This window comes from Oncorhynchus tshawytscha, linkage group LG01, assembly GCF_018296145.1.
Source record: "Oncorhynchus tshawytscha isolate Ot180627B linkage group LG01, Otsh_v2.0, whole genome shotgun sequence".
NCBI classification, from domain to species: Eukaryota; Metazoa; Chordata; class Actinopteri; order Salmoniformes; family Salmonidae; genus Oncorhynchus; species Oncorhynchus tshawytscha.
Window position 1 is genome coordinate 29,858,368 of NC_056429.1, and position 12,229 is coordinate 29,870,596.

A 12,229-nucleotide genomic window follows, 5' to 3' on the forward strand; every position below is an offset into this window, starting at 1 on the left:
GTTGATCTCACATACTCACCCTACTTCTCTCTCTTTTTTGAGAGCCAACTGCCATGGAACCCCAATTGGTCCTCTGACCCATTTCCTCCTCCTGACCAATCAGCCACAGAGGAATGTGCCTCCCAACTCTGTTTCTGTACTGCACTGACTCCCCTATGACAGTCTGCCTCTAAAGGCACTACATTTCCTTCATAGATTGAGTTTAATTTTTACATTTTTCTTAATGGTGATTACAGGCAAAGTGGTGTGGGGAAGTCCTGTACACTGATTAACCATTAAACACTGCCAAGAGTAATGATCCCCATCTGTAAGGGCCACAGCCAAGTCATCCTGCATGTATCCATTCACAAATAGACCCATCCATCCGCCTTCTACCACTGTTCCTAATTTTCCAGTCATTCCACAGAGAGAGAAGCCTGCCAGGCCTAAAATAGGGAGCAGGTGGGAGTATTTATAGATCAATATGTTTGGGGACACACCTGGTGAGAAGCAGTCCTCTTAGACGGGCCTCACCCTCTTCACCTTCGGGCCCGTGTGGAAAATTTAAATTGTAACTAAGCGAGCGTGTCGCCAGGCTGTGGCGGTAGATCCTGCCAATATCAGTAATACATCCCCCCCCTGCCTCCATCTTCCTCCCCCCTGGTTGGCGGGCGAGTGCTGTGCCTTGACAACGAGCCAGTCACATCAAACAGGCGGGAAATGGAGCTCTGAATTTGGAAGAGCTCTTTGATCGTTAAGTTACCAGACCCGTTCCCTTACCTACCTTTCTTTTTTCATTGTTTCTTTTTTGAACTCCATACGTTTATTTGCCTTCTTTCTTTTATCGGCCATTAAAATGAATGACTTCCTGCGCTGAGTGTTCTGGCTGCCACGGGCTGACTGGCTGCTCTCAGTCCAATTGTTAGACGTTATTTGTTCTCATTTTATCCGTGACGTGTGTTTGCCTGAAGTTTTCCATATGTGTAGTAGAATGTGAGAGCCACTACTCCGCCACATGTGGTGTCAACCAGAGGTTAGAGGGTTGAGCTGAACATTAGGACTACGTGGCCTACTACTCGGCCGTCGGACACTACTCCAGCCATCAAGGGACCCAGTCCTGTTCTTACCGTGTCCATGGAACACTATACTGTAGCAATTATTCTGCTGTTATGTCCATCCAGGTTCAAAATAGATACACTGCTGTATGATCAAGAGATGTGGATGAAAACTCTAATCAGATACACAGGAGTACAAATGTGTTTCTCCTAGAGTGGACTGAGTGTTATACGCTTCTGGTTCATGTAGTTGTGTGTGTGTGTGTGAATGATGTGACCTCGCATGACGTTCTCCATGTTCTCCCTACCAGTGGACGCTCTGGAGGCTATGATGGTCGCTCAGCTCCACCGTACCCCCCCTTCCCTCCAGGTAGGCCTCTCCTAGAGTACAGAGTGGAAATTATAGAGGATGTCACATTCACATCTTGCAGTTTGTACAGGTAACTTCCGAAATGACACTTGATTACATGAGGGATACAAAGTATATTGAAAGCAGGTGCTGCCACAAAGGTGTGGTTCCTGAGATTAAGCAATTAACATCCCATCATGCTTAGGGTCATGTAAATAAATGCTGGGCTGGCCATTGTTTTGCCTAACATGGCTATCTCCACATAGGAGGATGATGATGATGATGATGATGATGATGATAAACAATGTAAGTCAAATGCCATGGCCAGGTCAGTCACCAGATCTCAACCCAATTGAACACTTATGGGAGATTCTGGAGCACTGCCTGAGGCAGTGTTTTCCACCACCATCAACAAAACACCAAATTATGGAATTTTATCTTGACCTTCAAGTCACTAATGGAAGGGATGTGAAGGTCAATACATGTGCCAGGGATGCCTCTGGAGCTTAGGGATATAATGGGACATTTGTGGGCTATTCCACTGGAGGAACCAACTATCAGTCATTCATACCATTTCCTGCTTCCGCTGACATTTTTGGAACATGTAAAATTAGGATATTTCTTTCTGAAGAAAATTGACCCTTCAACTGGTGTGTTTTAATCAAAGCCTCACACATTTTGAGCCGTGTGTACGGTGTAAGAGAAGGGCTCTGAAAAAGTTTTGCCATGTGTAGATTTTTTTTCTCCGGAAAATCTAACAATTAACACAACTTTGGTTTGTTCTGTTTCCCTCCTCAGCAACTGTCCTAAATATGCTGTTTGAGTTAGATTAGCATGTTTGTGGTTCTTTCTAAAAATCCTGTTATGAGAGATTATTTGTTTTGGTGAAGCACTGCACTCTGAAGTTACATTGTTCATTTATTGTGCTGTCATTTCGATTTTTCTTTGCAGAAAGTTGAATACAATGGCTCAATATCTATCCTCATAAGTCAGTCCATAATTTTGGGGAGGGGAAGCTGAACACTCATGTGTAGTGTAAAAATATAACTGTGTCTCCTCCAATCAGATGACTGACCTGCTTTTTCCCCTCAGGTGTGTACCCTCCTCCTCCCCCGGGTAGCGCAGCAGCCTCCTGGGCCGGGGTATTCGACAGTGCCAAGGCCTGGGAGTACTACGCGCAGCGGGACAATGAGCGAGAGCGCCACAAGGAAAGAGACCGAACCAGAGAACGTGGACACGAGAAAGAAAGAGAAAGGGAGAGAGAGCACAACCCTTCCTCCCAGGTCGTCAACAGGTGATAACCTGAGCAGTAGATGAAGGTTTTATCTTAGTATGGCCAGAAAGACTCTTGGAAAAAACATAATAAGAATGCAACATGAACTGTTGTTATTATACAATACACTATATATACAAAAGTATGTAGACACCCCTTCAAATTAGTGGATTGGGTTATTTCAGCCACACCCGTTGCTGACACATGTATAAAATCGAGCACACCACCATGCACTCTCCATAGACAAACATTGGCAGTAGAATGGCCTTACTGAAGAGCTCAGTGACTTTCAACGTGGCACCGTCATAGGATGCTACCTTTCCAACAAGTCAGTTCATCAAATTTATGCTCTGCTATAGCTGCCCCGGTCAACTGTAAGTGTTGTGAAGTGGCAACATCTAGGGGCAACAACGGCTGAGCCGTGAAATCGTTGGCCACACATGGCCCTCTCTTTCTCTCATCCTCCCACCACACACTCAATTGACTCCACTGTTGGGCAGACAGGCCTGGGCTGTTCCAGTGCTGCCAGCTGTGGTACTGGATGTTGCTGCTGGGTGCATATCTACTGTAGGTGCCAGCCCAGTCTGGCCTCCCCTCACACACATGTGCAGCAGGCGGAGAGAGAGAGAGAAGGAAACAGGACAGAATAGATAGGAGAGCAACACTGCAGTCCTTCAGACTAGAGCGGTTTAATGGTTGCCAGGTGGTATTATTAGGAAAGTGGAGGCAGGGGTGGGGACGTCTACTGACTCTGCCACTCGGGTTGGAGTTGGGTAGTAGGTAGGTGAAACCCCTGGTTGTCTGCTCTACAGCTGTTGCAACAGGGGATGGAATAGAGCTGAGAAAGAACTATTATAAGACACACTGTCTGGTGCAGAGGGGCCAACAAGAGGAATGTGGAGAGATCAACACATTCAGTCAGTGAAGGAGCTGCAGAGGGCAAGATGCGCACAGTTCAGACGCTAAATTTATGGCTGGCACGGTTAAGAGCTTTGCTTGACGTACCGATTGGTTTCGTACAACTGCTCTCAACACTGCAGCAGACGTACTTATTGGTTTTGGGTTGACTTCAGGAATAACAGTGACCTGTTACAGAAGTCCTCCACCTGAGAATCAGAGGCCATGATTGTGCGTGTGGTAGAGGAGCAACCTTTATTTGCATGCAATTAACATACACTAAGTGTACAAATCATTAGGAACACCCACTATTTCCATAACATAGACTGACCAGGTGAATCCAGGTGAAAGCTATAATCCCTTATTGATGTCACTTGTTAAATCCACTTCAATCATTGTAGATGAAGGGGAGGAGAACGGTTAAAGAAGGTTTTTTTAAGCCTTGAGACAATTGAGACATGGATTATGTATGTGTGCCATTCTGAAGGTGATTGGGCTTGACAAACGATTGAAGTGCCTTTGAACAGGATATGGTAGTAGGTGCCAGGCAGACCGGTTTGAGTGTCTCAAGAACTGCAACGCTGCTGTTTTTTTTAATGCTCAACAGTTTCCCTGGTGTATCAAATCAAATGTATTTATATAGCCCTTCGTACATCAGCTGATATCTCAAAGTGCTGTACAGAAACCCAGCCTAAAACCCCAAACAGTAAGCAATGTAGGTGTTGAAGCACGTTGGCTAGGAAAAACTCCCTAGAAAGGCCAAAACCTAGGAAGAAACCTAGAGAGGAACCAGGCTATGAGGGGTGGCCAGTCCTCTTCTGGCTGTGCCGGGTGGAGATTATAACAGAACATGGCCAAGATGTTCAAATGTTCATAAATGACCAGCATGGTCAAATAATAGGTCTGGGACAGGTAGCACATCCGGTGAACAGGTCAGGATTCCATAGCCGCAGGCAGAACAGTTGAAACTGGAGCAGCAGCACGGCCAGGTGGACTGGGGACAGCAAGGAGTCATCATGCCAGGTAGTCCTGAGGCATGGTCCTAGGGCTCACGTCCTCCGAGAGAGAAAAAGAAAGATAATTAGAGAGAGCATACTTAAATTCACACAGGACACCGGATAAGAGGAGTACTCCAGATATAACAAACTGACCCTAGCCCCGCGACACATAAACTACGGCAGCATAAATACTGGAGGCTGAGACAGGGGGGGTCAGGAGACACTGTGGCCCCATCCGATAATATCCCCGGACAGGGCCAAACAGGAAGGAGATAACCCCACCCACTTTGCCAAAGCACAGCCCCCACACCATTAGAGGGATATCTTCAACCACCAACTTACCATCCTGAGACAAGGCCGAGTATAGCCCACAAAGATCTCCGCCACGGCACAAACCAAGGTGGGGCGCCAACCCAGACAGGAAGATCACATCAGTGACTCAACCCACTCAAGTGACACAAGAATGGTCCACCACCCAAAGGACATCCATCCAGCCAACTTGACATAACTATGGGAAGCATTAGAGTCAACATGGACCAACATCCTTGTGGAACGCTTTCGACACCTTGTAGAGACCATAGCTCAACAAATTGAGGCTGTTCTGAGGAAGAAAGGGGGTGCAACTCAATATTAGGAAGGTGTTCCTAATGTTTTGTACACTCGTGTATATTAACATACGTTACCATTTCTCCCGACAGTGGAAGAACTGCTCTGGCACTCTGTGGGAAACAAAGACGTGCTTCACCCGCACCGTGCCGAAAGAGCGGCAGAGGCTGCCCAACTACCTTCAAAGTCAAACAAGGCAATCTATTGTTTCAGACGGCACTCTGTCACTTTCTCTATGGAAGAACGGCGATATCTTTTTTGAGTTTAGTGCAGCGATAGAGCACTGTTTGAACGTGCTCTGCTCTACTCTGAGTCTACCATCCACACACGTTCACATTTTCAGTGCTCTACTCACCTACCCTACATTTCCACAGCACACAGTGGGGTTGACCAGTAGCCAGATGTCTCATTAATTTATATTAACTCAGATAAATGCCAAGTATGATACACACGTCCTGCCTCTTGCTCACCCACTCCTTCTCATGCCCATAATACTGTGCAGCTTACCAACCCTCCCTCTTACTGTGCCTACTTGAGAGAATCCCTACACATTCACACAGTATCCCTCCTAAACACGCTGTGACTAGTGATGTTCATCATCTAGTGTCTTTCTGTCGCAACTCTCTGCTGCAGAGGATCATATGGGGGAGAGCTGTGTTTCGTGTCATATGAGGGAAGAGGGGCTGTGAGGCTGTAACGTAACCACAGGAGGGGAGGAGGAAGTCGGGGAGGGCCAGCCATGTGTGTGACAGACCCACTGGAACAGACAGAACTGCTCTTAAAGCCACTGTGGTTCTGTTCTGGTCCCCATGGGTAGCTCCTGTATCCCTCCCAGGGTGGTCACGCCTCCAGTGTGTGTGCACACGCGCCACATTCTGATCACATGGCATGATGCATGTTGGGTACATGGAGGTGTGCTGATGGTATCTATTTTGAGTAGTGAGTGATATATTTTGTGTGTGTTGGCAGCAGAGGCTCATACCTTCTGGCCTATGGCCACCCTGGTTGCATAGTGGTGTCAGTGGTCTATGTTCTGTCTGCAAGCTGCTCTTTAAGGGCTCTACTTAACACCACTGATAGGCTCTGAGGCAGAGCCCTCTGGGCGCCAGCTTCTGGCACGACCACCAGCCAGGCATGTTTTGGAGTTAGCACCTAGGTTAATACTAGCTAATGCAACACAGAACTGTCAGGCTCACCTCCTAAAGACACAGACCACTCACATTTTACACTCACTAGCACATTTTCTCTGTCTCTTCTGCCCGGTGCAGACAACCCTGGGCAGCTGGTTTGCCATTTGGTGAACACTTGTCCTCTGAATGTGATCTCATCCCTGTAGCTCATTATGGAGGGGCTGGGTTTGTCCTCTCTCCAGCTGACATGACAACACACACACACACAGGGATTGTATTAGTGTTCTGAGTGTTTATAATAGTAATCAATATGTATAAGTTACACACGCTTTCTCTTTCTGACACATCTACACAGGTGGCTTGTATCTGTTCAGTGTTAATGGAGACTGAATTTGGAAACACATTCTTGTTCCCCAGGCTTACAGTGACACAGCTCATTCTCACTCATGCATTTGTTCCTGTATTATACCTGCACTAGGAAGCACTCACTTATTCATTCACAGTTACAGTGACTCTGTGAAGTGGGTATAAGTGTGTTAGTGCTAACAACTGTGGAAGACTGTAAACAGGCCTTCAGGTCTGCACTCCCACTGGTAATAGAATAACTGCCAGTGCCCAAATATTTAATGAGTCCTTTAATCTTAGCTCGCTCTCTCTCTGGTAGAACGCCCTTCTTGCCTTGCCTCTCGGATCGTTCACAGCCCCCCTGGGTTGGGGACAGAAGCACCAGCTCATCAGCAAACGGTAGACATTTAACTTCAGATTCTAGTAGGGTGAGGCAGGGTGCTGCAGACTGTTCTAGTGCCCTCGCCAATTCTTTCTCGCTCTCTATGGCAAGTCGTTTTTTTAATATAGAGTTAGCAAACTTTTCCCCTTGTTCAACGCACCTCTGGTTTGGATTTAATCACCCTCACTACTATCTATAGATTGGAACGTAAGGTAATGTGATTTAACCCAAAAATGTTGGACCATTATACTGGTAGTTACAGGTGTGGCTATACAAAACGTTGGTAGAAATGTTTCAACTTTCCTGGTATTGGGGATACTATCTTCGTCCTCGCTTCTCGTAAAATGTCTGTATTCAGTTGCAGTGGGTCCATTTGAATATAGAAAATGCTCCGTTATTAAAATACACAGCTCAAAAAAATAAAGGGAACACTAAAATAACACATCCTAGATCTGAATTAATGAAATATTCTTATTAAATAATACTTTCTTTACATAGTTGAATGTGCTGACAACAAAATCACACAAAAATTATCAATGGAAATCAAATTTATCAACCCATGGAGGTCTGGATTTGGAGTCACACTCAAAATTAAAGTGGAAAACCACACTACAGGTTGATCCAACTTTGATGTAATGTCCTTAAAACAAGTCAAAATGAGGCTCCGTAGTGTGTGTGGCCTCCACGTGCCTGTATGACCTCCCTACAACGCCTGGGCATGCTCCTGATGAGGTGGCGGATGGTCTCCTGAGGGATCTCCTCCCAGACCTGGACTAAAGCATCCGCCAACTCCTGGAGAGTCTGTGGTGCAACGTGGCATTGGTGGATGGAGCGAGAGATGATGTCCCAGATGTGCTCAATTGGATTCTGATCTGGGGAACGGGCGGGCCAGTCCATAGCATCAATGCCTTCCTCTTGCAGGAACTGCTGACACACTCCAGCCACATGAGGTCTAGCATTGTCTTGCATTAGGAAGAACCCAGGGCCAACCGCACCAGCATATGGTCTCACAAGGGGTCTGAGGATCTCATCTCGGTACCTAATGGCAGTCAGCCTACCTCTGGCGAGCACATGGAGGGCTGTGCAGCCCCCCAAAGAAATGCCACCCCACACCATGACTGACCCACCGCCAAAACGGTCATGCTGGAGGATGTTGCAGGCAGCAGAACGTCTCCACGGCGTCTCCAGACTGTCACGTCTGTCACGTGCTCAGTGTGAACCTGCTTTCATCTGTGAAGAGCACAGGGCGCCAGTGGCGAATTTGCCAATCTTGGTGTTCTCTGGGAAATGCCAAACGTCCTGCACGGTGTTGGGCTGTAAGCACAACCCCCACCTGTGGACGTCGGGCCCTCATACCACCCTCATGGAGTCTGTTTCTGACCGTTTGAGCAGACACATGCACATTTGTGGCCTGCTGGAGGTCATTTTTCAGGGCTCTGGCAGTGCTCCTCCTTGCACAAAGGCGGAGGTAGCGGTCCTGCTGCTGGGTTGTTGCCCTCCTACGTTCTCCTCCACGTCTCCTGATGTACTGGCCTGTCTCCTGGTAGCGCCTCCATGCTCTGGACACCACGTTGACAGACACAGCAAACCTTCTTGCCACAGCTCGCATTGATGTTCCATTCTGGATGAGCTGCACTACCTGAGCCACTTGTGTGGGTTGTAGACTCCGTCTCATGCTACCACTAGAGTGAAAGCACCGCCAGCATTCAAAAGTGACCAAAGCATCAGCCAGGAAGCATAGGAACTGAGAAGTGGTCTGTGGTCACCACCTGCAGAACCACTCCTTTATTGGGGGTGTCTTGCTAATTGCCTATAATTTCCACCTGTTGTCTATTCCGTTTTGCACAACAGCATGTGAAATGTATTGTCAATCAGTGTTGCTTCCTAAGTGGACAGTTTGATTTCACAGAAGTGTGATTGACTTGGAGTTACATTGTGTTGTTTAAGTGTTCCCTTTTATTTTTTTGAGCAGTGTATGTTTGAGTAGTTCATTTTCCTAGGGTGGCAACACAAAATTATAAGTGGTTTCAAGGGGGCTTTCTCAATTTATACTGTTCTATTCAACTCCAAACAAAAATTTTCATCTATTTATGCATTTCCTGCCCTTTTATTATAATTTCCACACTGTGCTGCGCAGCATGATATGGGCAAAAAATATAGGCCTAGTTAATTGGTGAACTGTTGGAATCTTGGTAATAAAATGATTATTGTAATTCTATAGTGGGCAACACATTGAATAAATTGTTGTCTGACATGACAATGAATGAATAAACCAGGGAGGAATTATTAACAGGGTAGGAAGCAAAGTGTTGGTCAGTGTTTCCAGGTGACCCTTAATTAATGTTACATTACATGTTTTCTTACTACATGTAGCTAGCTAGCTAACATATTCATCCTTTGCCTATTCCTCTCTGTTAAGGGCTTGTAACTAAGCATTTCACGGTAAGGTCTACACTTGTTGTATTCGGCACCTGTGACAAAGTTTGATTTGATTAGAAAAGCATTAAGAAGGAAATAAATTCCTCTAAATTAACTATTAGCAATGCAAACCTGTTAATTGAAATGCATTCCAGGTGACTACCTGAAGCTGGTTGAGAGAATGCTAAAAGTGTGCAAAGCTGTCAAGGCAAAGAGTGGCTACTTTGAAGAATCTCAAATATAACATATTTTGATTTGTTTAAAACCTTTTTTGGTTACTACATGATTCCATATGTGTTTCATAGTTTAGATGATTTCACAATTATTCTACAATGTAGAACGTATAAAAAATAAAGAGAAATCCTGGAATGAGCAGGTGTCCTAACTTTTAACTGGTACTGTGTAATAAAATGCAGTATATCGCCCAGCCCTAGTCCTTGACGTAGATTTTTTTTTTTAACCCTTGCTTTAGAAGACTAGAGGTGAATGCCTGTTTCAGCTGCTGTCTCTGTCGTACCTGCAGCTCTGCAGCATAAAAAACACCCCCACTGTGTGTGTGTGTGTGTGTGTGTGTGTGTGTGTGACAAAGACACTGTTGAGGTCGTGAGAGGGGAGGGAAGGTGTGAGTTAGTGAATGATGGTGTGAAAGAGCATGGGCCTGTGGGACCAGGAGTCCTCCAGTAAATAATGGAGCTGTTTTTGAGTCCAGAGGATAGGGGGGATGCTGCTGTTGCTTTCATCTAAAGGTCACAGGAGGACACGGGTGGGCTTTGTGTTCAAAGGCTGTACCACACCATGCTATTAAACTAAAGCCAAACAGCGCTTTGGGTAAAGGTGCTGGTATCACCTGGGCCCAGCCTTTCTATAGAAACGACCCTGCAACACATGAGGAGAGAGCAGAGAAAATGGGCCAATAGAATCATGTTACCTGGCTTATCACTGTTTTTTTGCCACTGTGGTGTCCATTGTCCAATAAGAAGGCTCAATGTTTCAGCAAGGAAGCAGTGTTTGTGGTTATTGACCAGTGAGTTGTTATTGCAGTGAGGAGGATCGGCACCGGCACAGGGACTATGGGGAGAGAGGATATGACCGCCACCACCACGAGAGATCCAGCAGAGAGAAAGAAGAGAGACACCGAGAGAAGAGACACAGAGACAAAGAGGAGGGGAGACACAAGTCCTCAAGCAGGTACAGCACACATCCACACTCTTAACACACAGTAGACACCGGCATGTTCAGGTAGACAGTGTAAGTAACCAGTGATTGTCTGTGTGTTAACAGTAGCAGCAGGAGGAGACATGAGAGTGAGGAGGGGGACAGTCATCGAAGACACAAACACAAGAAGGTCAAGAGGAGCAGAGAGGACAAGGAGCCCAGCCAGGAACTCTCTGCTGACCAGGAGAACCAATCAGAGCCCACAGAGTGATTCTCTGTCCCTCTCACCAGTCAATAGGGGGACCTGCTGTGACCCTCAGGCATTCTGTTTAACATATCAGACACTGGACTGCTCCTCTAATATATTTCAGTTCACTTTGAAGGTGAAAAACCCAAAGCATTGTTTTATGTATACGTTGTATACAACTTGTATATTTTGACTCATCTGAGTGACGTGTTTTGTTTTATTGAATTTAAGAGATGTTTGGATAAAGGAGCTGACTGGACCTCAGTTGATTGTTCAAATTTGAGTGAGCTGTGTTAAATATCTTATCCCAGGTCATTTCACGTGAACCCCAACCCTTGCCGAAGCTCTGACAAGTGTCCTTTTCAAATGACTTTATTGATTATTTTACCAAAGGTACCATCAGATATACTACGTAGGCTGACGCGTGAGACAGAACTGTGTTCGATGGTCCTAGACCAGACTCATCCACGGAAACACACACACAAACCAAGTCAGTTTGGTTTTTTTTCTTCTCAAAAGTAGGAAAATCAGTAAGGCCTCCACAATTTTACCTTAATATTACTTTTGACAGATTATGAACACATTTTTACTTTATTTTTTACTCTACTTTTTTTGCCTGTGATTTGATAATTTAGCAACAGCTTCTGAAAACATCTGAACACAGACGACTACTTGGCAATGTGTCCTCAGTCTCAACAGATGAACATTAAAGCCACTGTCAGTACAAACATAACGAAGAATATATTCAAAGGCCATCAAACAAACATGAAAAGAAAGAGAAACGGTACTTGAATCAGTATTTTTTTTTTCACATCCAACAGTTACAGTAAAGAAATGCGAGTCCAATTAAATGCATACTCTAACATAGAACTAATGTTTCCCCATCCACCCACCCACCAGGGGTGGGGCCACAGATCCACATCCTCGCAGCTCAGTGTCTCGGGGGGGGGGGGTTTGGTCAAACTCCTCTGTCACATGGTTGATTGGCCCCCTCTGAACTCCCCAAAGTCTCAGCTGTCCATCGGGAGTCAGGGTTCTAAGGTCCGCCTTCCATAGCTACATCACTAGTGTAAGCCCATCCCATAAGGTATGGGTCAGCATTATAAGCCAGTCTAAAGCTCCTCCCACATTCTTGGTCAGTGTTGGCCCCTCCCCATGGCTCTGCGACTGCAGCAGGGCTACAGCAGGCTGCCTGGCCAGGATACGATGGTCAGGGTGATTCTGCCCCGCAGCTCCTTCAGTAGACGCACCAGGGCTGTGTGGGTCATCCCCCACGTACTCTTTCCGTTCACCTCCAGCAGAATGTCCCCACACCTACACACACACACAGAGCGAGAGAGAGGAAGAGGGGTTCATGCAGAGATGGACTCCGTCTAGTACAGCAGACCCATAGAG

At 46.1% G+C, this 12,229-nt stretch overlaps 2 protein-coding genes across 9 annotated transcripts in view; one reads left to right on the forward strand and one right to left on the reverse strand.

Moving 5' to 3' along the window:
• Positions 1 to 11,098, forward strand: part of LOC112249094 (pre-mRNA 3'-end-processing factor FIP1) — a 41,265-nt gene extending 30,167 nt beyond the window's left edge. For all 5 annotated transcript variants that reach the window (XM_042320302.1, XM_042320305.1, XM_042320304.1 and 2 more), the window contains 4 exons: positions 1,346 to 1,404; positions 2,476 to 2,677; positions 10,474 to 10,620; positions 10,714 to 11,098. In XM_042320302.1, coding sequence (XP_042176236.1) covers positions 1,346 to 1,404; positions 2,476 to 2,677; positions 10,474 to 10,620; positions 10,714 to 10,858 — 553 coding nt within the window. In that variant the 3' untranslated portion in view covers positions 10,859 to 11,098. The remainder of the gene's footprint in view (positions 1 to 1,345; positions 1,405 to 2,475; positions 2,678 to 10,473; positions 10,621 to 10,713) is intronic.
• Positions 11,099 to 11,190: 92 nt separating this feature from the next.
• The window catches only part of lnx1 (ligand of numb-protein X 1), a 77,787-nt gene continuing 76,748 nt past the window's right edge, over positions 11,191 to 12,229 (reverse strand). For all 4 annotated transcript variants that reach the window (XM_042320282.1, XM_042320274.1, XM_042320278.1 and 1 more), the window contains one exon: positions 11,191 to 12,148. In XM_042320282.1, the coding sequence (XP_042176216.1) occupies positions 12,013 to 12,148 (136 nt within the window). In that variant the 3' untranslated portion in view covers positions 11,191 to 12,012. The remainder of the gene's footprint in view (positions 12,149 to 12,229) is intronic.